Source organism: Epinephelus lanceolatus, chromosome 23, assembly GCF_041903045.1.
Source record: "Epinephelus lanceolatus isolate andai-2023 chromosome 23, ASM4190304v1, whole genome shotgun sequence".
In the NCBI taxonomy this organism is placed as follows: Eukaryota; Metazoa; Chordata; class Actinopteri; order Perciformes; family Serranidae; genus Epinephelus; species Epinephelus lanceolatus.
The window spans coordinates 645,557-672,244 of NC_135756.1; the positions used below are offsets into that span (position 1 = coordinate 645,557).

Genomic DNA, 26,688 nt, shown 5'->3' on the forward strand with positions numbered 1-26,688 from the left:
GGAAACACCTCAGCGTCCAGATCACCGACACAGAGAGAGAGAGAGAGAGAGAGAGAGAGAGAGAGAGTCTTGTCATATCCTGCTCCACCTCCTGAGCCTCAGCCGCCCACAGCTGCGTCAGCACCACAGGGATAACTGGCTCATGGCGGCCGAGCGTTCACGGTGATGTCGCTCTGTGATCGGCTCTTCCTGTCACCGTGAAGCGTTGGATTGTTCACCCACTGACAGGGAACCTGAGCCGTGTTCAGACCGTCATGAGACAGGTGAGTTTTACCCTACCAATGATGTGTTGTTGCCATAGTAACCCTGCCCAGTAATTACATGTAATTACATCAGTGACTTTTAACCTTAATTGAATAATTGAGGCTGTTTCAGGGCCCTGACACGCCGAGCCGTCAGCCTGGACTCTGTGGCGTGCCCCACATCGTTCACCCTTATTGGCTTTTTTTTTTTTTTTTTTTCCCCCGAACGTGCCGATTGGCTGCAGTCTTTGTGGTGTGTTCAGGTGCAACTTTTTGAACAATACAAAGAGACAAGACAGTCAGCCTCCATCGCCACTGACTTTAAAGGGAAACATTAAGGAACATTATTCATGTTGTTTGGTAATTTAAGGTGTTTTTTCTTCCTTAAAAAAAAATCCCTTAAACTCTGCAGATGGAGTTTATTAAAGGATTCAGATGATGGAGAAAAAGACAAACAACAGTAAAGATCTCCACATTAAAAACTGATGTGAGTCCAGATGAGCAGCACAATCAGAGTCACTGTGGGATTCGAACCATCATCCAGATTGTTGCCGTAGAAACAAACAATCGATGAAGCTCCTGCAGCACATTAAACAGACGGGAACATTACAGCAGAGGGATCAATATAAACCAACACACCGTTCATCACCTCACTGCACAGCAGCTCCATTAATATACATCCAACACACAGAGGAACCATTGTTCTCTGTTACCATCATCATCATCATCATCATCATCATCAGGATAATCAGGTGTTTCTATGTGAATCAAACTGGTCTCAGATCAGCTGTGCAGACTGTGTGTGTGCAGTGAATGATTCACTGAGAGCAGCTGATCACGTTCTATTGATTCAACACAGAGACGTTCTGTGGCTGCTTTTTCATATTCAACCTTTCTGAGACAGAAACGTTTCTGAGTCTGTTTAATCACTTGTGTTTGGTGTCTGTCTGTGTCATCACACACAGATAATACAACATCTTTAATGACCACAAGAACCACTGAAAAGATCCTACAGCCTCCTCAGTGACCACTTTATGTCCAGGACCTTCAGATCCACCTGAAGGACCTCCAGAACCTCCTCCACACTGACGAGAGTCATGTGTGGACGTGTGGAACAGAACCAGTATATAACTGGGACACAGTGTTGATGTTAACGTGTCGTTCTTCTTCTCTTGTTGTCAGATAAACTGATGAAACATGAAATCAGGAGTTTGTTCCTCCACAGGAAACACGGTGTGTTCTGCAGGTGTTTACAGCCAAGAACGTAACAGCTGTTTCATTGTTTTATACAACAGTCAGATGTGTGTGTGTGTGTGTCACTGTATCCTGGTGTTACGCAGAAACAAGGTGAGTTTCTCCTCTCAGCTCCACACCTGCTGCTGTAATTACCCTCAGGGACAAATGGATTATATAACACACACACACAAACACACAGCTACATACACACAATGACACACACACACGCACACAGATGTCAGATGATATAATGACCCGTTAACACTGATGGATGAATGAGGTTGAGGGTTTGAGGTTTCAGTTCATCAGGAGAGAAACAGACACAGTCAGCAAACTGTAACACACACACTGTAACACACAACACACACACACACACACACACACACTGTACCACACAACACACACACACACTGTACCACACAACACACACACATACACACTGTACCACACAACACACACACACACACAGTACCACACAACACACACACACACACACACTGTAACACACACACTGTACCACACAACACACACACACTGTAACACACACACTGTACCACACAACACACACAACACACACACACACACACAACACACACAACACACACACACACACACAACACACACACACACACACACACACACACACACACACACACACACAGTTTGATGAGATTCAAAACAAACTTGAATATGATCAGCTGACTCTGACTCATGCAGCAGGTGACACTCAAACCTCTGACTTCACATCAGCTCCACAAACTGGATTTTATTTCAACAAATTTTATGATTTATTGATGTTACAGTTGCAGCAAGAAGCACAATAATAATGAACTTTAAATTAAACGTGTGTGTGTGTGTGTGTGTGTGCAGCTCCTGTTTCTATTTCCAGTTTGTAATTTTCTTTCTTTTTGCTGTAAAATTGGAAAAAAATTGAAATCTCAATAAAGAAAATGAGATTATATTTGTTCATTTCCACCGAGAGCAGCAGGTCGAGTACGAGTGAGGACTGTGTGTTTACTGTGTGTGTGTGTGTGTGTGTGTGTGTGTGTGTGTGTGTGTGTGTGTGTGTGTGTGTGTGTGTGATGTTTATCTGAAGAGGTGCTGCAGTCTGAATGAGGCTAAAAATATGAGAGCAGCTGCTGCTGAAGCTTTTTATTGTGTTTAAAGTGACTGCAGAGCTGCAGGACACTGACTATATACTGGACTGTAACACATTATTATAAACCGTCCTCTTACTGCAAGTGATTCTGACAGACTGCAATATAACATGTCATATACTGTCTGAGAAGGTTATCGTAACATTGCAACCGTAGTACTGTTTTATACTGCTGTGTAATAAGATGTCATATACTGCATTACACCATGTGTTACTTATATACTGTTACACACTGCGTGTCATATTCATCCTGTGTGTAAAATAAGAGAAAGCATGTTGGCTGATTCTGAGAGTTCATTTTAAAGCTGATATCAGCTGATACTGATGACGTACTGGTATTACTGTGCAACCATAGAAAAATTAATTAATAGCAAAGTACCGCAAAAGTCAAGAACACAAACACTAAACACAGAGATGACAATAAAAATATGAAACAATACTAAAAATACTACAATAAATCTTCTCCCCCTCCCTTCTGCAACAGGAGGAGCTGTTGATGACTTGTGGGAGGAGCTGTTGAAGACTTGTGGGAGGAGCTGTTGAAGACTTGTGGGAGGAGCTGTTGAAGACTTGTGGGAGGAGCTGTTGATGACTTGTGGGAGGAGCTGTTGATGACTTGTGGGAGGAGCTGTTGAAGACTTGTGGGAGGAGCTGTTGAAGACTTGTGGGAGGGGCTGTTGAAGACTTGTGGGAGGAGCTGTTGAAGACTTGTGGGAGGGGCTGTTGAAGACTTGTGGGAGGAGCTGTTGATGACTTGTGGGAGGAGCTGTTGATGACTTGTGGGAGGAGCTGTTGAAGACTTGTGGGAGGAGCTGTTGAAGACTTGTGGGAGGAGCTGTTGATGACTTGTGGGAGGAGCTGTTGATGACGCTGCACGTGCGAGCCACTGGCGGTGGATAAACAGGAAACAGCTGATAGCAGGAATTAGCGAGCAGCTAGTAGCAAGAGGGAAACACAAACCTGACAGACACTGTAAAGATGAGCAACTGGGGAGACAAGGAATTGTGCGCCCTCCTTGTCCTCGCAAACGAAGAGGCCATTAACCGTCAGATGACGGGGACGGTGAAGAACGGGCCGACTTACGAGAGAATCGCCGAAGGACTGACCAGCCGCGGCTTCCCTCCCACGTCACTGTTTACGTCACACGCTGAGCTACACGTTTTGTTACTTGCTCACGCCCCCCATTGCCCCGAAAAAGGCACATTCTGTATAAACAAAAGTAGGTAGGCGGCATTTTGCTGCACTCCCCGATTTTGTTTTTATACTGCCAATGCTGAAAAAACACTGATTGGACTTTCCTGCTAATTTGCACAACTCCTGTCTAAAAGGGCTCCTGACTAACGTGACCCACAGGATTAGTACACTTGATTGTCATACGCTTTGTACACTACGGACTTCTTGCATGGTTCACTCATTTCAGCAGGTAGTGTTGTCTTAAATCACTCACCGCCACTTTGCTCCTACAGGAAGTGGCGACAGCTTTTTTTTACCGCCTCTTCTTCGTCTTCTTTTTAAATGGTGAATATCAAACAGACAGTGGAGCAATATCACCAGCGCTATCCGCTGTCTCCGCCCACACATAAACCAAACTCACAGCACGACATCAGTGCTGATTAAAATGTGCCGCCGTAGCTAGGAGCAAGTTAGCTAACAAATGCTAACGTTAGCTAGCAGGCTTACATTAACATTCACATTATTGTTGGTATCAAATCATCACAGACCCACAAACACCACTGACGGCTCCTATTGGACATCAGTTTTGGTTCTTAGTGTAAAAACATGTGGAACTAACAGACTCCTTGTTGTCTCCAGCTGCCATGGCAACAGTTGACAAGATGGCGACTGCTGAGGGTGAGAAGTGTCAACGCCTGGACCGTCTGAAGTGTGTCAGTAGTTCACTGTGTTTTACTATGAACACACTCACAATATGAAGTGTTTATTAGTCCGACACACACTGACTGTGTTATCTGTGGAGTATCTGTATGTACACTATCCTCTGTGACTCATCTCACACACACACACACACACACACACACACACACACACACACACACACACACACGGTCGCTGTTATTGTTGTTTATTACAACAGGAAGAGATTTTCTGCAGACACTGACTCACCCTGTGTGTGTGTGTGTGTGTGTGTGTGTGTGTGTGTGTGTGTGTCTGAATTTACATGGACGTACTTGTTGTTAATAATTCAGTAATAAATGTAATAAATTATAAAGTGTAAAACTATTTTCATCAAATATTAACACACAGATAAAATGTGTGTGTGTCAGTGTGTTCGACTGATCCAGGACCAGCTGAGCTCCTGCTCTGTGTGTGTCTGTGTGTGACATGGTGAACATTTCTGTTTCAGACCAACATGTGGTGAGATTTAAACAAAGTCACTCTGTAATTATGAGTTCTGTATCTGACGTTATTATTTCACATGTTTCAGATTGATATCTCATAATTACCTGGAGACACACATCTCCGCATTACGAGATACCAGAGCCAGTGATTTCACCAGCAGCCTGTTTTAGAGTTGTAAATGTTCCCAAAGCTTCATCTGACAAAAGTGATTGTCATATTTTTGTTACTCAGACCAGACTGAGCATCAGCCCGACACCAGAACCAGGTAAAGTCCAGGTGACACTGACCCACAGCTGGCCCACATCACAGGAGCTGATCTCACCAACAGGGTCTGGAACCAGATTTGGTTCCTTTAAGGGTGCCGACGAAATCATGTCGATACTGCCGAGGACAGAAACACGTTACACCAGTTGGTGCCAAACTTCTGTATCTAGGAAGCACACCTGGGCGAGAGCGTCGGGTTCAGAGAGGAGGAGGAAGCACTGTGAAGGAGCTCAAAGCTGGGGACCATCTGTGGAGCACCCGGGGGCCAGGAGCCGGCCCCCGGGTGCTCCACAGACACTCTGAGGTCGTCACATTTCAGTGCTTGTTCAGCAACTTCCTGTGTTGGACACTGACGAAAAAACACGTCCTTTGATGTTAGCATGATGTGCTGCTGGTCTGGTTTTATTTTTTAGTAACATATTTACTGACATTTTATTAACTCTTTTTTTTTTTTTACATTTAATTAACTTTTCTTTCCAGACATTTATGAATATTTTTCAAACATTTTAATAAATCTTTTTTTTATCAATCACTTTTTCTGACTTTTTTAAACAATTTTGTTGGAAAATTTCATAATATTTTTCTGACATTTTATTTACAGTTTTTTCAAACATTTTTATTAATCTTTTTTTTTTAATTTTATTAATACTTTTTCTGACTTTTTTAAAACACTATACAATATACAATACAATATTTTTCGGCCATTCTAATATTTTCAAGATCTTCATTACTTTTTTTGGACATTTCACAATATTTTTCTGAATTTTATCAACACTGTTTCAAACATATTTCAAACATTTTTAGGACATTTTATTCATTTTGTCAATGATAATAATAATTGTTTTGATGTCATCAATGTAACCCTGCAGCAGCATCATTCAGTGTGTGAAGCTGTTGCATCATAAGCCTGTGATTCAGTGACGCTGTCATCGTACAGCCTGCAGACATCACACCTGATGTTGTACCCAAGTTTCTTAGATCCACGTTACACAGTGTCGCTGCACTAAACTTATCAGACTGATACAGTCTTTACAGAAACCAAACCTTTCTGCGTCTGCTGGAGGAGAAGCAAAGATGAAACCCAGTGAGAGAGTTAAAGTGCAGACTGCTCCTTTACTCTGAGAAGAAGAAGAAGAAGCTGCAGAGAGGAAAACGTTTGCTTTCATGTGAGCGCTGAAACAGAACCAGGCCGACGTCTAATATCATCTTTTATCTGACTTAACAAGCTTAGGGCCAATTGGCTGGCCCCGGCCCTGCCGTCACCATGGCAACTAATTTAGCTCTCCCTCCTGTCTGTGCTCTTTGTGTCTGCGCTTCACCTGCTGCTCGTGTTCAAACACAGAAACACGTCCAACTGATTCAATAAGACGAGAGGTCTCACTCTGACTCAGGTCGGCTGCCTGCTGCTCAACAACAACTGCAGCTGCACCACAGTCACAATTATTGTGACTGTTAAAACCAGAGGTCAGTCCGCTCACAGCGTCTCTGTCACACTGTAAAGACTTGTGTGAAACCATTTCTTGTTTTTGCTTCTCAGCACGGTGGGATCAATGACAAACATGCATCATGTTACGTTGTGATGAACAGCGTCTTTCTCTCTGATGTCCGTCCACAATAAACGTCCAGAGATTCTCTCAAAATCAGAGAAGAAGAAGCTGCAGATCTCGTCTGCAGAGTCAAAGTAACCTGCTGATATCTGTCTGTACGGCTGCAACAATAACCAAATATTAAGTTTGATTTTGGCTTGAAAATGAACATGTTGGTGGACACACAGTGTCACCAGGTCGAGTTCACCCAGTGCACTGTGGTGACTAGTTAACGTGCAGATATTCCCCCACTGACCGATCGATCGGTCCCAGAGTAGGTAGACTTTCAGTCCACTGAGATTTTCTTTGGTTGATTACAGCCTGAAGAAATCATGTGAAGAGTGAAAGAAACTTGCGTCTGCGCCGCAAAGTAACACAACCAAACCCACGTCTCTGTCCAGAGTCGACTCAGACAGTTAGAACAGCACCGCTGCAGCGTCACAGGACTTTAACCACCGTACAATACACAGTGACGGATCTGTTTCCATCCAGCTCGCAGAGACAGACTCGCTCCAACCAGAGACACGTGTCCAACAAACACTGTGTTCACTGGGTTAGATTGTGTGAGGACAGATGTAGGAGTCCCTACATGACAGTCACTGTATGTGAGGACCTGTTACTGTGACACCTGAGAAGTGTATCCATGAGAGCCACATGTGTGTGACAGAGTGCACGTCTGAAAGGATCCAGAGGAACTTTAATCAAAGATGTAAAAACTTTAAACAGACTCTGTGACTCTAACATATAGAAACCAAAGAAGAAGAGACATCTCTGGTCGGAGGTGTCGGCGCGTTCGCTCGTTAGCTTCCTGTTTGTGCTCCTCCAGCCTGTCAGATTTATTGCAGAGTGAGAATCAGCATATTAGCAGTTAATGTGTTTCCTGTATCTGTGAGCTGCAGTGATGATGCTGCTAATGGATTTACATTGGTGTGTTTGTGTCGAGGGAGTTTGTGTTCTAATGAGAAAAAGATCATAAAGAGGTGGAAACATGCTGATTGTGTTCTGCCACAACATCCATCACACTCTGCGTCTCTTAAAGCTGCTCTTTATTGAGTCTCTGCTCCTCAGGGGAACATCAGGCTGCTCTCATCTCACCAGCAGCGCCATGACTCACCGATAACACTCAAACACACGCACACACACACACACACACACACGTGAGTGCGGTGCCCAGAGAGGCAGTCAGAGCTACAGGCTACAATGAGGCTAAAAACAGAGTTCAAATGAGGTTTTTCCAAACAACTTTTTATGTCGGGGCTTCAGGACACTTGGATCACTACGGACGAGCAGTATGGAGATATTTTGTGGTTTCAATGATGTGTTTTTGGACGTTTGAATCTGGGGCGCCGTCAGCCTCCATTAGGTGGAGTTGTGTTGCTACCTCCTCTCCCCTTGGATCTCTGCAAGTGATGTGAGGACTCTAAAACTTCACCTGAGCCTCCCTCGGCATATGGGTGAGTAGATAATGGCTGAATTTTCAGTTTTGGGTGCACTATCCCTTTAAAGGTTCTGAGTCCTGACCCTGAGCTCTGCTTCAAGCAGATATGACATCACAAGCAGGAGAACACAGGTTTATAATCTCATGTGTGCGTCCTCTGGACCTCCTCATGTTGGAGGGAAATTATCTAAACACTGACGTAAGATTCAACATGTGTAACACAGTCTGGACTCGTGTGTGTGTGTGTGTGTGTGTGTGTGTGTGTGAGATCATATTTCTTCTCATGTGTGTCTGAACATGACAAACTGTTTCTACACGTGAGAAAGTTCCACAGCAGCTTCAGATCAGATGTCTCAACACCTGCAGAGATGAGAGCGGACAGGTGGAGACAGGTGGAGACGTTGTTGTTGGATGTTGGGTTACTAATCTCTCTGATGGTGAAGACCATGATATGAGGCTGAAAGGTCCAGAAAAAGCTGGTACATGAATTCAGATCATTTCCCTCTGTGCTGTGGGTTCACTGAGTCGAGGAGGAGGAGGAGGAGGAGGAGGAGGAGGAGGAGGGGGAGGTGCTGTTAGGGACAGCGTATACAAGTGTATGTTTCCGTCTGTCTCAGTGTCTGTCTGTCCTCCTCCCAGCACTCTGAAAGCTTTCTGTGTCTCCTGGTGTCGACACTCGTCTGTCTCAAAGTGTCCTCTCAGCTTTTTGTTCTCCTGCTGGGACATGTTCAGAGTCCATCAGTCACACTGTGTCTCTGACACACACACAAGTGTTCAGCTGTGATTTAGGTCCTCTCACTGTGGACGTGTCCCCGCACCACCGTCTCCACTGTCCCTTCATACGCCGCTTCTTTTAAAGCTCACCTTTAATGGAGCAGCATGTTGCAGCAGCAACATTTTGGGGCAGCAGTGTGTCGCAGCAATGTGTTGCAGCAGCGTGTTGCAGCGGCACATTTCAGCAGCAGCATGTTGCCTCATCAACATGTTGCAGCAGCGTGTTGCAGCGGCACATTTCAGCAGCAGCATGTTGCCTCATCAACATGTTGCAGCAATGTGTTGCAGCAGCGTGTTGCAGCGGCACATTTCAGCAGCAGCATGTCGCCTCATCAACATGTTGCAGCAGCGTGTTGCAGCGGCACATTTCAGCAGCAGCATGTTGCCTCATCAACATGTTGCAGCAATGTGTTGCAGCAGCGTGTTGCAGCGGCACATTTCAGCAGCAGCATGTTGCCTCATCAACATGTTGCAGCAATGTGTTGCAGCAGCGTGTTGCAGCGGCACATTTCAGCAGCAGCATGTCGCCTCATCAACATGTTGCAGCAGCGTGTTGCAGCGGCACATTTCAGCAGCAGCATGTTGCCTCATCAACATGTTGCAGCAATGTGTTGCAGCAGCGTGTTGCAGCGGCACATTTCAGCAGCAGCATGTTGCCTCATCAACATGTTGCAGCACTTCGTTTCAGCAGCCGCACGTTGCAGCAGCGTGTTGCTACTCCCCACCTCAGGCGATGACACGAGGTCGGGGGCGGGGCCACAGGTCACCCGTCCTGCAGGTACGGGACAGGTGATCTGAGGAGCCACCGGATCCTCTGGTGGTGGACTGACCGGAGATCAGGTCACACAGAGAGCATGCAGAGACGAGGAAACCTGATCCTGATCCAGGTCTGACACACAGACTGAGACCATCACAGCTGACAGCAGCAGGTGAGGCCCCCGGGGGCCACAGCTCCTCCACAGGTGCAACAACACGTGACTGCGGTTTGGACAGACGCTGGGTAAGTCACAACAAATATAAAACTGTCTCTGAAACTCTCCGATAAAAACTCAGAGCAAAGTTACAGGTTGATAAAATGATTAATGAAACCACTGAGCTTCATCACATCTTCATCATTTAACACCTTCAACCAGTTTCATTATTTCAGCTGCACGTGTTTGTAGTTTTAAAACATGAATCAGGAACTGAAACATTTGTTTGTTTCATCGAGCTTAAGAAACGACCGACGGAGGAGACACCACCCTCACAGACTCAGAGGTAGCTCCATCACAATTATTTCACCAGGACTACCAGGTCTTTATACACCCTCCTCCTCCTCCTCCTCCATCACTACAATCCCTCCTTCATGGTGGATTTCCACAAGAAGTTAAGTCACTTTAAAAACAGCCAGCAGTCTGTTTATAAGTCAAACAAATAAAGAAGCTTATATTATCTCACACACACACACACACACACACACAGTGACTGTCTGATGACCTCATCAGGTGCTGTGTGAACGTAAACGTCTCTTTAATAATAAATATCCATAATTATCCGACTGAGTTAATCAGCTTTGATTTTCAGCAGCTTTAAAGTGACACTGATGACTTTTTGGATTTGAATTGATATTTAACATAAACAACAGATTAATAAACGTCATCTGTTTTATATTTAATATTTCTGACGTCAGCAGCAGACCTGGTTTTATCTAATATGCTCAGTTCACAGCTCGTTGCGGCAACAATTTTATACACTCTTGTATATATTAACAGGTGCTGCTTCTGCCAATGTTGAGACAACATTTGGTTCCTATTTATGTTTTAAATTATTATCAATAATGCAGTGATCACATCAGGCACTGGTCACCAGTGAGGAGAGGTCAGTACTGGGCTGATATGGGACCAGTGAGGAGTCTTTCTGTTGCAGGTGTGACACAGCTGACTGTGCTGACCTCCATGAGGGGAACTGCAGTCGTCTAAACCAGAGCAAATAAAAGCACGGGCTAAAATCTCTGAATCTTTGACGGACAGGAAATGCTCTTATTTTGATCCCCAATGGTAAAAGCCAGAGCTGATGACAGAGTTGATTAAAACCTCTTAGGGCTGTGCGATATGACGATATACATCGTGTGACAAGAGAAAAATGTCTATCGTTTATATCGTTGTGACGCCAATTTACACTTTTTACGGCAATACTTTTCATCATTTGGAGTCTGTCCATCTTTTGCACGGATCTCATTGATAAATTGCTCTTCTTGGCTTTTTAATTTGCGAAGCTTTTATGTCACTTACAGTAACATAACAAGTTTATATAACTCCGCTGTCCGTCTCTGCTGTTCTGCACTGAGGGCTCAGCCCCACAGAGAGCAGAGACGCAGCGAGATGGTGACAATATTCAGACCAAATCAGGTGGTGCGGAGTACAGCCTCAGTGTTGAGCAGAGGTGTGTGGGCGTGTTTGTGCTTTAGAACATAACCGCTGTGAAACAATCTGGGTTGGGGGGCAACTTTTTATTCATTGGATTAAAATGTGCTATATCGTGATATGTATCGTTATCGGGATATGAAACGACCAATATCGTGATATGAGATTTTGGTCATATCGCCCAGCCCTAAAACCTCTGTTTAATCCTGGTTAAGTTGGAGAAAGCTTTTTGTCTCCAGGATTTTACGTCCTCAGTGCAGTTAAAGAGGATGTTGTTACTGCAAGGTTTGAGTGGGAGACACAGCTGAGTGTCGTCAGCGTAATAAACACTAAGAGATATTTTTCTTTCTAAAACAGACCCCGAGGAAAGCAGATACAAGGCAAATGAAATGGGGCCTGACATGGAGCCTTGTGGTACGCCGCAGGAGATGGGAGCAGAGGAAGAGGGCACACTGTCGATATATAAAATGTCTCTAACACAGGTCATCGAGCTGTCGGAGGCTTCAAACGTCTCGATTCGTCTGACCAGGTGTTTAATTTTTTTTTTTTTAATAATCAGATATTATTTTTATATTTGAAGTGTTTTTTGAGCAGATTTCTCTGTTTGAAATAAACTCAGTGAATTATTATGACTTTAAGACACGATTTTAAAAACACTGTCATTTATCATTTTTCTGCTGACACAGCTGAATCAAAGTTTCGTCCTCCGATGGAAACATCATCATCTCATATTCATATTACAGCGTGGTGTACATGAATATATCAGCACATTATTCTGCTGCAGCTCGGTCTCTCCGCTGCGTGAAGACGGAGGAGAATGTGATCTGCTGACAGCAGCTGATCTGAGACCTCCCAGCGCCCAGAGAGAAATGAAGAAGAAGAAGAAGAAGAAAGTGTGAGCGGAGCGTCTCTGGGGTGTATTTATCTTTCATCTGCTCTCAGTGAACCTGCTGTGTGTCTTTTAATAAAAGGGCTCTTTTTCCTGCAGCTGAATGACTGTGTGTGTGTGTGTGTGTGTGTGTGTGTGTGAGAGAGAGAGCTGCAGCTGTGCAGCAGTGTATTTATCTGTCTGTCATTGATATTCACAGCCAGCTCTGGATCAATGAGCCCCGACACTCTCACTATTATTTCATTTCTGGTGTCTAAAAGGCGAAGCCACGACTCGGCTAAATTGTTTTCCAGTCGTTTTTGGCTGACTCGTCACAAAGGAGGGGGGTCGGGGGTGAGGTGGGAGGGGGGGAAGGATGGAGTTAAACCTCCAGAGAGAGGTTTAGAGGATGGAAGAGGAAGAGGGGATGAAGAGGAGAGGAAGATGGATCACAACAGCACAACAGCACAGAGGGCTCTGATCCATCACGTCTTTACACAGCTCGACATTTGGACCTGAACAAACTGTGAAGCAGCGTCCTGCCCCAGAAATACTGAGGTATAAAATAATACTGAGATATAAAACACTCGGTGTGTGTGTGACGACCTGCTGCTCATCACACAGCCTGATATTTATGACTCTCCACACACTGAGACAGTCTGAACATCCTCAGATTTATCATTTAAAACAAACTCTCTGCACCTGATCCATACTCTACCTTCACAAACACACTTTGTTCTTTTCATTATTAAAAACACCAAACTAAGAGTTAGAAATCAAATCGCTGCTTCTGACCTCGACTCTATTATTTATCTCCTCGTCTCTGCCACACGTCAGTCTGAACTCTTCCACCGCAGCTCACTCTGAGCACTCAGAGCTCTAACGGGGATCATCCAACACCACTGATCCACTGATCCACTGATTCACACTGATTAAAATGGATTCATAGTAATTTTCGCCAGTTCACTGATTCACAAAGATTCACTGATTCAATGCACGCCGTGCAGTTTTGTGTCCGACTTCATCCCGACTCGCTCTGATGTCATACAGAAAAGAACAGCTATAATCTGGCAAGAGCGAGGCGGCCTCAGGTTTTAGATCCAGGTGCTGCAGCTGCTGTCCTCCGACTGTAAGACCTGGAGCATGATGGGAAACGCCTGCCTCTCACCTGATTGGTTTAGATGTTGACTCAACAAGATGACACTTAATATAAACTGTTAAGACCCTGACACACCAAAGTCGGGCCGTCGGTGAGCGTCTGTCGCCCTAGTTTTTGCGGTGTGTCCCGCACCGTCAGCACTTCGGCGTCAGTTGCTTTTTGGCCAATTGAGCATGTTGAATCGTCGGCGGAGCTTGTCGGTGAGAGAGATCACTCTGATTGGCTGTTCAGGTTTCATTTCCTCGCCCCTGTAGCGAGTGAATCTGCCTGTAGTGAAACCGGGGCTAACCGGTGCTTCCTCCTCAGGCTCCACTTCACTCAGCTGCCCCACAGACCCGCTGCTTCTTCACACTTTAACCTGAATAACAAAGCAGGGCTCGGTGCTCCGGTTGGATACTCACCTGTAGTTTCCCCGTTAGACTCCTGATGCTTCGTTATATATGAGATAAATCAACAGTTTTAAACTCATTCAACTTTAATTTCAGTCTTTTCCATAAAAACTTTTTCTCTGTTATAGTTCAGCCTCCATCAGTCGATCACAGACGTGTTCGCTGTATTTTCCTCCACGTGCATCGTGTTGCTCAGCAGAGACCCACTCGTGGGTTAAATCAGCCCTGTCGCTGTTCTGTCAGGTCGCTCCCACTCAGCTTCCTGTCTGAGTTTTGCCTCCAAATATGCTAATCCTCCCACTTCACCTAATAAGACTCTTCATCAGCCTCCTCGTCTTCTTCCTCTGTGCTCTAATTGCGTGCCGTCCACAGATCGCCCCACTGAGTCTCTGAGTGTCATTAAAACGGTCATTTCCAAATTAAACAGGAGCGGCGTTTTGGGACGAGGCGAAGTCTCCTCTGACGACACGGAGCATCTTCTCTGCTCGGCTGCTCCTCTAAGGTGGCTTCATTACCGAGCCCATTAAAAATAATCACTTAGAGAGAGTCTGTGTGTGTTCGGAGCAGCAAATTCATTAATTTAATTAGCAGCGTTAACAACGGATCGTCCCACGGAGACAGTAGAAGAAGAAAAGAGGAGACAGTGAGGAAGAAAGCTGGGGCGAAGAAAGAGAAGGAAATATTATAACCTGCAGCGTCACACTGACATCACTCCCAGCAAGACTGCAGCAGTCTGATATCTGTCACTGAGTTACCTGCCTGACCTGCTGTTACACAGGAAGTCACCTTTATTTACCACTTCCTGTTGGAGCAAAGTAAAAGCCCCCAGAGGTGATTAACACTGAAGAGCTGCTGCTCTGAGCTGATGTCACATAACAGCAGTAATGGTTTCATTATTGTTTATTATTTATCAACATGTCGTGGTTTTATATATCATTTTAAATCGTTTATTCCAGTGTTTGCTTTGATTTGCTTTTAGTGTGAAATCGCATTATAATGTGTTTTTACTTCCTGCTGAGAGCAGTGACTTGATCAGCACCTGAGAGCTTTTACCTTTGTATACACGTCTTGTTTCAGCCAATGAGTCTCGAGGACGCAGGAGGAGCAGCGAATGGAGCGCTGGGAGACGAAGACTAATGGCTGCTACACAAAAACAAGGCTAACACGCTAAACATGCTAAACATGCTAAACACGCTAAACACGCCAGGGACGCCAGTTCAGGAGGACGGTGCTAAGCAGCGAGGTGAGGAGAGCGTGAGGAGCAGCAGCCAGGCAGAGGACAACGCTCCCCAGCACCAATGAATCTTTCTTTTGCTTTTAGCCTGTGTTTTATCATCATTGAACTGATATTACGTCGTCATCATTCCTCCTCTGGTGACTCAGCTCTCTCTCCACATGATTAAAAAGAATATTTTTATGGTCATGAGAATGTGGCAGTAGATACTGGACATGGTAACATGATAAGAAGGTTTTATTTGTGACGGCCACGATTAAAACATCTGCTGCCACAAAGAGATTTTTTATTTGAGGAGCTGGAGTGTTCATCAGGAGCCGTTTGGTAATTTATAGCACCAGACTGTCAGAGCGCAGACGGACACATTGAGAGTTGAACTTTTAATGGCTGCGTTTCCCAGATCGCTCTTAGCTTAAGAAGATCTTTCACTAAGAAGGAGTTATAAGATGGAGCTGACCCACTCTTAACAGTCTTCTTAGCGACCAAACGCTCACAGATCCAGCCGCAGCAGGCACATTGAGGTGTAACTGAGCTCAGCTGGAACCTCATCAAGGGACGCTCCACCCGCTACTCTACATAAAGGTGTTGCCACATCACACACGTGTGAGATACCATGGCTGCTTTACAGCATGTTCTCGCTGCTAACCAACAGCGTCGCCGTGTGTGAAGCCAAACCGTATATGTAAATACATTTGTGCGTCAGCACTTCAGCCCACTGGACGTGCTGTCAGACCGGGCTGTCCAAATGAAGTAGCGGCTGAGATACAACGCCTTATCAACTTTTGTCTCCACACATCCGGAGGGCAACCCGGTGCAATGTGGCCCTCAGCCCGGAGGTGCAGTGCCTGGCTGCGCTGCGTTTTTACGCAGTGGGGAGCTTCCTGGAGGTGGTGGGAGACGGCACCGGCCTCAGCAAGGCGTCTGTGTTCTGTTGTTTAAATATAAAACATGTCCTCATGGTTCTCTTACCAAGACTACTTCTTATTTAGTCCTAGTCTAGTTTTCATCATGACAATAGGTCATTAACAAATATTTATCGTCTTAGTTTTTCATTAGAATTATTAGAGCACACATACACACGAGCAGCAGGGAGTTAGTGCGTTAGGTAGCAGCGCTGTGTGTGACTTATGGCTGATGAAGTGGTGACTGATCGATGTGCCTGACATCCATTGATTTAGTTTCAGCACTGCGGTAGTGTCCAGCTCCTGTTAAGAGCTTCTTAAAGAGCGATCTTTAGAGCGACCCTGAGAAGGGCATTAAGAACGCATGTGGCAAACATTCTTAGTATCTTAGCGACCCTTCTTAGCTAAGACGTTCTTAACTGTGCTCTTAAGTCTTCAGATCGCTCTCAACTGGGAAACACGGCTGATATTTTAATCAGTAACATTCAGGCAGGAAGTCCAAACTTGTCACACCTTCCTGTTGGTTGTGTTGTCCCATAGGACTGTAACATTGATCCTGTGATTTTAACTCTGTCTCCTACAAAATGTTCCACTGACCCGCTTCACTCAATGTGTCCTGTAGAGATGTGACTGACTAACCCTAACTATCTGACACACAGGCTGTGACGTCACTAAACACGTTCCTGTGAGTAATTAAGTGCATCACCTGTGTGACCAGGTGGATCTGACGTCTACGAGACCGCTGACTCTGTGACCTGAGCTTTGTCACCACGATGTCCCACTCTGGACTCACAGCTCATTAAAGGGAAGTGACACCAAACTCAGAGCAGCCAGCAGTGACACGTATCAGCGTCTAATGTTCCAGAGTCAGACTCTGTGTAATCTCTGCTGTTTGAAACAAAAGGGACCTTTAATGAGATGCTGTGTGGACGCTTACAGGTGATGACACACACTTTAAACACCAACACGTCCTCACTGTGACCTCGTCACATGTCCACGTTTGGTCATGGACTTTCCACGTCCACATATGACGTCCAAGGTACCCTGGGTGTGTTGGTTGTTGACGTTCTGGGACGCCGTGTCAACTTCAGCCTGTTACATGCATTGTCTGGCCCGAATTTCACAATTCACGATCGTTTTAACTCCTCACATGATCACAGTCTTGACTGCTGTGTGTGTGTTTGTGTGTGTTTGTCTGCTCAGCTGTTTGAACTGAAACAGCTGACGATGAGATGATTTTCTTTTTATAATGTGGTGTAAATAAAGTTGTGTTCAATCTCAAATCTATGTCAGCGTCTCTCTGTCAGCAGGACGTCATGTGATTAAATAATAGATGTGCATTTGTGATTGTCAGACGGGTCACTGAGCTGCAACATGAGACACACACACACACACACACACACACACACACACACTCAGGTGTGTGTATAACCACGTCAGCAGGTGATCACAGATTCAGATGGTCTGCTGACGACAGAGACACGAGGTGAAACCAGAAGCTTCAGATTCAGATTCAGAGATCAGGATCAGTTTGATGTTTCCTTCAGGTCACATTAAAGTGATGAAACCAAAACTATCTGTGAAACAACCTGAGTTACACTGACGGTCGACTAAGGTTGAAACAATATTTCTACCTGCAGCAGATTCACAGCAGACAGAGCCACACTGCATGTGTCATCTGATCAGATCATATTATTTAGTGCTCAATAAACAGTGTGAGTCTCAGTCAGAGTGAAGAAATGGTGTCAGTGTAACAGCAGCTGTGATTCATCAGATCTATCAGCTCCTTAATGATTAACACCAGTCACAGACTGTTGACACAACTACTGACAGCAGAGTTCAACTGTTACTGACAGTGATCACACTGATGGGTTCATCAGAGGAGGAGGAGGAGGAGGAGGAGGAGGAGGAGGAGGAGGAGGAAGCAGAGGTGTGATCAGAGGGACACTAACAGCTGGATGAAGAATCTGATGAGTATAAACAACAGCAGCTCACTGATCAGTGATAACATGAAACTGTGTTTAACTGATCGCTGCATGCTAACGCTGTGTAAAGGTGCGGACACACCAAACCGACATCAAAGAACTAGCGGTGACGAAAGCCAACTGTTGCGTCGTCTACGTCGCCTCACGTCGCCCTGTGTCAGCTGCATTTGAACACACTACATGGACTACATCCGACGGCCAAGTAGCACGTACGTTCTGCGCCTGCGTGAGAGAGAGCGGAGTGAGAGAGTGGTACATCCTGTCAGCCGAGGGGTTTCCTATCTGTGCAGCCGAGCACCGCAGCACCTCCACGGACTATTACATCCAGACGGTCCCGGTGTTTCCTCCGCAGGCTCCACTTCACTCAGCTGCCCGATAAACCCGCTGCTTCTTCCCACCCGCAAAGCCGCCGACGCCAAAGTGCCGACAGTGCGGGACACACCGCAAAAACTAGGCCGACAGACGCTCACTGCTGCCCGACTTTGGTCAACGGCCAGCCGTCGGCTTGGTGTGTCAGGGCCTTAAGACAACAAGAGAATGACTCGCCCAACTGTCCCTCTGATTGGCTAGTACCTGTTCCCTCCTTTGGTCGGGTTGGTTAGGGTCAGGGTAGTGTCATATCCTCACTATCCTACGATTCATGATGTCACATGGTGGAACTGAACAAATCAGTATCACATAATAATCTACACTGAAATTAGTGAAAAGAACGTCAGGATGGATTTAGGTGCAGCGGGTGCAGCAGGTGCAGCAGGTGCAGCAGGTGCAGCAGCTCAGCTCAACATCACAAACATGAACTCTGTGATGGACTCAAACCTGCAGCAGCAGCTTCGTCTCACAGTAACTGCTGAAGGACTGAAGCTGTCGATCAGACTGATGTTGACAGTCTCTTCGACACCGTGACATCATCAAGCACAGAAACACACAGAGAATAAAGTCTGCTCACTTTCAACCAGACTGAGTTTCAGCACCACAGACACTCCTCTAACTGTCAGAACATATACGTCATGATGTCTGGACTTTAACCAGCTGATAATCAATCAATCACTTGTTCAATAAAGAGTTTTGTCTTCAGCTGTGTCACAAAGACAAACTGATCTCTGTCTGTTTCCCTCAGAGCTGCACCACCACAGGACTCACTCACATCACACACACTCACTGAGACTTTAAAGACTCAACTATTAATCACTAATAAAAATAAATAAATAAAATAATTCTTCCTCAAAGCTTTTGCTTCAATAAACAACATGAAATTAATTCAACTGTGTCACAGAGGAGAAAAAACAAGAAGAGGTGTTCATGTGTTGGGCCGTCTGTTTCAGCACCACGGACAGAGACACTGACTGAACACTGCAGACAGAAGAAGAAGAGAAGAGGAGGAGCCTCTGGTCATTATGGTCAAACACACACACACACACACACACACACACACACACACACACACACACACAGTGTGACTTCAACAATCAAACAGCTGCAGACAGACAAGCAGTGTGTAGATGAAACATCTGTACAGTCTCAGACAGTCTTGATTTAAGCCTCCTGCTGTGAGGCGACGATGATACCCACTGCACCACCGTGCCACCAGTAATATTGTACTGTACATTCTCTGTTGATTCCCACCCTGACATGCTACATGCAGGATGTCACTCACATGATGTGCAGAGAAATGATGAGAAAGGTAACGCTTCAAATGTTTTACTGCGGCACTCTCTTTCCAACCTGTAGAATAAGCCACGCCCACTGATGTCATCACACTACAGGTGAAGACAAACCTGCTTTCTTTGGTTCCACCTGAGAACAAACTCTTCAGGTTCTGACCCAGTTTATATTTGCTCTGAACACTTCAAAAAATATCTGAGACCTCCACACTCAGTCTCCCACCTTCATTCATTCATTCATTCATTCATTCATTCATCAGTCCTCAGTGTCGAACACTTCCTGACTTACAATAAACCTTTAAATGACAGGTTCTGGTTCTTGCTTGTGAAGGTGCAGGAACCAGAACAGACCTGGTTCTATGTTGGTGGAGAAGAGTGGAGCTACAGTCACAGCTGGACGAGGACATCTAACTGGCCTACTGTCCTTGTCCCAGTACACAAGCACGGGAGGGGAATCCATTTATTGAGCCAAGTATGTGCGACTCCTCTACGATAGGTGGAGATATGCCCCCTTTCAGCTTGTTAGTATTGGACCTTTTTCCTGTTGACCTATTACGTCACAGACCAAACAATGGACAAACAAGTTAGCTACGGTTAGCTAGCAGCTAACTGCTACCATGGTGGACAACTTTACAGCTCTGTACATTTGGTCTGTCCAAAAAGTCACGGCTCTGGATGTAGATTTCTCCATGTTGTTACCGGCTTCTTCTTCTCTTACACATTTAATGCTATTGGACTTCCGGGTCAAAGCCCGGGGCGGAAACTGTGGAGCATGCTCAGAGCGCCTCGGCCAGTTTGGGTCTGATTGACTGTATACATGCAGGAGTCACATGATCTGGGTGTGTTAGTCCCACTGTGACACATTCACTGCAGGAACATTTCACTCACACTGACATGTTTACAGGGATTTATATAAACTACTGAAGCTCCTCCTCTTTTTGGAACCACCAAGAGTCCATCATCATTTCACTGTCAGTCATGCTTGTTGTTGCAGCAGGATCCTCAGCTCAGTTTAAACACTGCTGATCGGTTTTAAGGAGCAAAACTTCCTTTACAGACACGCTGAAGGTTTGAGACTACAGCTACAGTTTATACACACACACACACACACACACACACACACACACACACACACTCCCCAGCTGTTCACATCTGGCAGCAACATCTGGAGACACAACTTTTCTGCTCAACAAACTCTGCTTTTGGAGAAACCAGCGGCTCAGACCGAAGACACACTGTCAGCACCAACATCCAGAAACTCTTCTGCTTCTCTTTAATGTACACGTACACACACACACACACACACACACACACACACACACACACACACACACACCTCTCCAAGCTCCGCCCCTTCACACACACCCCTCAGCATCACCTACCCGAGTGTTGTCATGGTGACGATGGTGTACCAGAAGGCCGCCGGGATGCTGGTGAACTTGCTCGCGCTGGATCCCTTCTCGGCGTAGAACATGACGGTGGCGAAGATGATGATGGCCATGGTGAGGGAGAAGAGCAGGAAGCCGAGCTCTGACGCGCAGCTCTTCAGCGTGTAGCCCAGGATGCGAAGTCCCGCGGAGTGCCGCGAGAACTTGAAAATCCGAAAAACCCTGAAGACGCGCAGGGTGACGAAGGCGCCGCTCACGTCCTCATTGTCGGTCATGACGAGGCCGATGTAGTAGGGCATGATGGCCACCACGTCGATGATGCTCATGACGCTCTTGACGAACTTGTAGCGGCTCGGCGCGGCGAGCAGGCGCAGCAGGTACTCCACCGTGAAGATCATGACGCACGCGGTGTCCAGGCAGAAGAAGGCCAGCGCGTACCTCTCGCCGCACGAGATCTCCTTGACGCGGTTCGGCGCGGTGCCGCACGGGACCGTCTCCACCACGTTGGCCATCACCGACACCGCGATGAAGAAGCCGGTGACGTAGTAGAAGACCAGCGCCATGGTGGAGGTGTGCGGGTTCTCAAAGGCGCGCCACATGGTCTCCCGGAAGCTCATGTCCGGCAGCACCAGGTCGTTGGTCGGGTCCATCTCCTCGTCGTCCTGGATCCGCTCCTGGTTCTCCCGCCGCCGGTCCTTGTAGTCCTCGTAGCAGCAGTCCCCGATGATCTCCGGGATGATGCCGAAGAACGCCAGCTCCTCGTCGTACGCGGAGATGCACTCCTGCCGCGGGTAGTGCAGCTTCCCGGTGCGGTAGAAGTTAAGGATGTGGCGGAAGATGTCCGGGTCGCGGTCGAAGAAGTACTCGTTGGTCTCCTCGTGGAAGAAGAAGTCCCGCTCTGTGCTGCCCAGCAGGGTGTCCGGGTACCGCTCCAGCGTGTCCCGCCACGTCTGAAACTTTGTGCCGCTCACGTTGAGCACGATCAGCCCGGCGTGCCCGCGCTGCTGCTCCTTCGGGGGAGCCGGCATGGGCGTGCTGGCCACCGGCATCCAGCCGATGGCCGCCGCGCGGGCGAACGGCAGCCACGCCGCCACTCCTGCTGCCATGCTGCTCGTGGAGGCTCGTCAGAGGAAGATTCACGGAGCCACGGAGCGGCGCGCGCGCATCTGGAAACAATCAGCAGAGTTTCTCCTGGAAAACAAGATGATTTTTACGCACGAAATTAATGCGTAAAAACGAACTAATCCACATGTGAGCGTGTCCTCACCAGTCCGTGACCGTGTGCGTGGAGGCAGCGAGACAGGAAGAAGAATCCAAACTAACTCCACACAGAAAAAAACTCCTAAAATCCGTTAAATCCGGTTTGTAGGTGTGTTATCTCCCCGCGGTGCCACCGTGTTCTTCTCCTCAGCGCGTGTCTCCTCCAGCAGCAACAAGTCGAGGCATCAGGAGGATCCCGCGCGCCACAGCCGGACACGGAGCTGCCACTGATCCGCCGCAGGCATGCTCTGCTCCGGGTCTGTCCGCCGGAGTCTTCCGGTGCCCGAGCTGATCTCACGGAGATCAGCCCGCTGCGACAAGTGTGTTTCCCCGCAGAGAGGGAGCGGAGAGGAAGCCTTCGCCTCACCGAGTCGAGTCGGGCCAAACCGGACCGCCGCGGAGAAGCTGAAGGTGTTCGGCTGGAAGCGACGCGGCAGCGGCTCGTTCTCCGGTCACACAGGTGCTGCTGGAGAGAGCAGCGGAAACCCACGTTACTCCCTATCTCTCCTCTCCTCCCTCTCTCCTCCTCCTCCTCCTCCCTCTGGTTGGGGGCGTGTCTGTGGAGAAGCCCCGCGGACTCTCCGCTGTGGTGTTTTACGCACAGAGATCTCTCCCGGAGAGAAACCCGTGTGTGTGTGTGTGTGTGTGTGTGTGTGTGTGTGTGTGTGTTTGCTACTCAGCCCCGGGCGATGACAACAGGCGGGTCCGCGCGCTCCCGGTAGATCGAGGGTTTTTTTAGGTAGGCTGCAGGGCGCGCGCACGAGGTGTCCGTGCAGGTTTTGGTGTGTTTTCAGCAGGTTCCAGATCAGATCTGTCACATCTGTCACTTCATCAGCTGCTGCAGCAGCAGAGAGGAAGTCTGACCTGCAGCTGCAGCGCGAGGACACCTGACATCCGGTCACCTCCAACACAACACGTTTCATTCGGATCACTTTGAGTCAGAAACATTTGTGCACTGATCCTTTGTTTGCTCCTCACAGAGCGCTGCAGAGAGGAAACAGTCTGTGCTCTGGTGTCCAGGTTGGAGACATGAATTTCCTCTCTGACGTCTCTCCTCCACTGAGAGCTTCACTTGTCCATGAACGTTGTCTTCTTTGTTTGAGACTTTGTCAGTGTTTCAGCACCAAACACTCGTGTGTAGAACTGAACATAAAAAGATTCTGCTGCTCTCTGTCTCTGTGAATGTGTCCTCCTCATCTCAGTAAAGCAGGGACGTCATTTCAAAGTGGGGGAAATAATAATTCACAATATTTAAGAGTTTATTTTTTGGTATTTTGCATACTTATTTTCTGTTGGTGATTTGCAATAGCATTTGCATTGTGTACAGACTTTAAACTTTTTTTCTGGTTTGTGTTTCTTTGATTGAAAGGTTTTTCACCTACACATGGCAAATGGCATAATCTGCTTGCACCTGAAAAATAAAAGAAGGAAAAGGAAAAGCGGCCTGGTCATTGAGTGAAATCCAGTTAAGACCTCTGGTAGATGCCTCTCTCCCTTTCAAGTGGGGATATTGCATGGAAAACACTTAAGAACTTGACAGTGGGGCTGAATAATCAGGGCTGTAATGGCAGATGGGCCTTGAAAAACCTGGAATGAAAACTTTGGTTTCGTTTGCAGGGTTTTATCTCTAATTAGAGTCATAACTTCATAAAAATCAGCTGAATAATTCAGTTGACAGACTGAACGTTGTGTTAAGAAACAGTGGAAGCTCTGTGAGGCCCCTCTCAGCCCTAAGAGGTGTGAAATGGTTCAGTCCACTGGTGCACGAGGATCGTCTCTGAATGAAGCTAAAGCTGATGAGTGAGAGCTGATGCTGCTGGAGCACCAATGTACACGTCTCTCCCTGACAAAAGGAAGTCAGGTTCCAGAAAACAAAGAAAGAAAACTGACTTTTAAAAACTAAATTCAGAAGGTGTGAGACAGGCTGGTAAACTCCAGTAAATAGTCTGCACCAGGATGTTTCAGTAGCCACCAGGAACTGTCAGCTGCATTTCCCCCTGAGGCCGCCGGGCGCTATTCAACCATATCAGCAACCGGCCGCATATCATGGCAACGTTACAGGATGCCTTTTTTCGTTGGTTTCTGATGCCGCAAGTCACTGCCCAAGCGCCGGGTTTCGGCGACCTCGAAGTGAGACTGGACTCTTTACAATGTTTGAAACGGACATGTCTATTTTAAAACGTTGAGCCTTTGGTCTAATTCCATGTTTTCGGTATATAAACTAAGATTTACAGCAGAAAACAGGAAAAACAGTTTGTGTTCAGGACAAAATCTGTTTTGGTTTTATTGGTGTGAAAATGTATATTAATGTAATGCAGCACTTTGGTTTTTGTTCCCATTTTTCACAGGTTTAATTCAGTAGAAATATTTCTTCAGTCTTTGGTCACAAATCAGTTAACATCTGTGTCAGTGAGCACTTCTCTTTTTCAAAGGTCCATCCACCTGACAGGTGTGGCTGAGGAAACAGCATCATTACCACACAGGTGTACCACACTCTAAAATGTGACGTTCAGTGTTCGTTTGAAAACGAGACGATGACGAGCTAAAAATAGATCCTGATAATAAAAACTAAGACAAAATCTATGTTTGATTTTGGTTGATGAGACGGGATGTAAATGTTGGTGGTGGACTGTCGGACACTGACAGCTTGTAATGATCTTCAGATGCCTGATGAGCGACAGGCTGGTAAACTCCAGTAAATAGTCTGCACCAGGATGTTTGGGTTGGTGCGAGTTGTGAGCTGTAACTCAGCAGTAAATAATCAGCCGTGTGTGTCTGACTGTGGATGGTGGAGCTGCTGAATGGATTTGTGGAGTTTGTTAGTTGCAGTGGTGGCTGTTAGCAGCTAGCTCCGCTCGCAGCCTTCACAGCTTCACCCCGCAGGACTCCACTCAGTCCGGACTGGAGAAGGTTTGTGGGTTGATGGTGTTTGACAGGCAGGTAGGAGGCTCAGTTATCTGTGAGTGTAGCTGTGCTGTAAGTAAACAGTCTGAACTCAGATCAGTTTTCTCTGACAGAGATGAAAGTTTAGTTTGAATCACCAACTCTGTGAGAGGACACCAGTTTAAACCTCCAGACTAACATGTTGCACATGAAGAAACAAGTTATGTTTCTGCTTCTTAACAGTCACATGGATAAGTCAGAGTTTACAATGAACCTGGGGACAAATCCTAGTTGGCTCACATTAGTTATTTGTTGAGAGCATAAATAGAGAGATGTTGAGCTTTTCAGATGATGATCAGTGAGTGAAACACCAGGACCAAAACATTTTGAATTTCTGTCGACTGAAACTATGAAGGATAAAATGTGACTCAAACTAATAAAACATTTTGTCTCCAGACTGAGACGAACCCTGAAACATCTGTCAGAATGAACACAGCTGTGAGACAGACATGGATGAAGCGATGGAGGCCGGGGGCCCCACAGACAGCTGATGCACGGGGCCCTGAACGTGTTGTTACGGCCCTGCTTTAAACTCCAACCTGCTTCAAACCAACTTTTCATGAAGAGAAAAACGTGATTAAAGCTTTGGTGAAGAAGAAGAAGAAGAAGAAGAAGAAGAGAGGAACTTCAGGACGGTGATTTAATCTTTAAAGAGCTTCTCCTCCTCTTCCTCCTCCTCCTCCTCCTCCTCGTTGTTGTTATTGTTCTCTGCAGTTTTATGTTTCATCATGAATTCATGTTCACGCTGCTGCTCTTAATTAATAATGCAGCTTTAATTTCTTTTATGATTTTAATATTCTCACTGGTGTTTGCTTTTCTAAAACTCTTCTTCATCATCATCTTCTGTTTTCATACAAACTCTCTGCAGCTGAACTTTACTGCGTCACAGCAACACGTCACAGTGAGTTTGATTGAAACAGTAAAAATAAAGTGTAGTAAAGGACACAAAGCACCTCCTAACTGAAGTGAATAAATATAGATCATAAGGTTGTCTGTGGACTTCCTGTTTGACGATCAGTCTTCACACCGTTGAGAGGGTTAATAAAAATGTTTTCCTGTTTGAACGTTTGCACATTTTGGAGCCAAGAATCTGAACGGCTCCTCAGAGTCAGGACGCTCTGCCAACAAGCTTCTTCTTCTGATGTTTAATACGAGTGCTCAGTGTTTATTGGTTTCATAATCAGATTTGTGTCAGAGATAATTATCTGTCTGAACACTGATGATGATGACGAGGCTGAGGATGAAGCTGATGTCTGTCGGTCAGACTCTCAGCTGGTCTCTGAGGCTCAGGTTTTAATCGTCAGACTCTAATTAATCTAATGGATCTGGAGCCAGTGTTTGCCAAACTGTGTGAGAGCTGCTTCCCGCTGCAGCTCCAGACCCACGGCCGTACTTCACTTTATATCTGCTGGAAGTGTCGAAGCGCTCACGACATCTGTGAAG

At 46.3% G+C, this 26,688-nt stretch overlaps 1 protein-coding gene across 2 annotated transcripts in view; it reads right to left on the reverse strand.

The window, feature by feature from the left end:
• The window catches only part of LOC117249032 (A-type voltage-gated potassium channel KCND2), a 94,660-nt gene extending 70,952 nt beyond the window's left edge, over positions 1-23,708 (reverse strand). For both annotated transcript variants that reach the window (XM_033614360.2, XM_033614359.2), the window contains exon 1: positions 21,037-23,708. In XM_033614360.2, coding sequence (XP_033470251.1) covers positions 21,037-22,148 — 1,112 coding nt within the window. In that variant the 5' untranslated portion in view covers positions 22,149-23,708. The remainder of the gene's footprint in view (positions 1-21,036) is intronic.
• Positions 23,709-26,688: the final 2,980 nt, after the last annotated feature.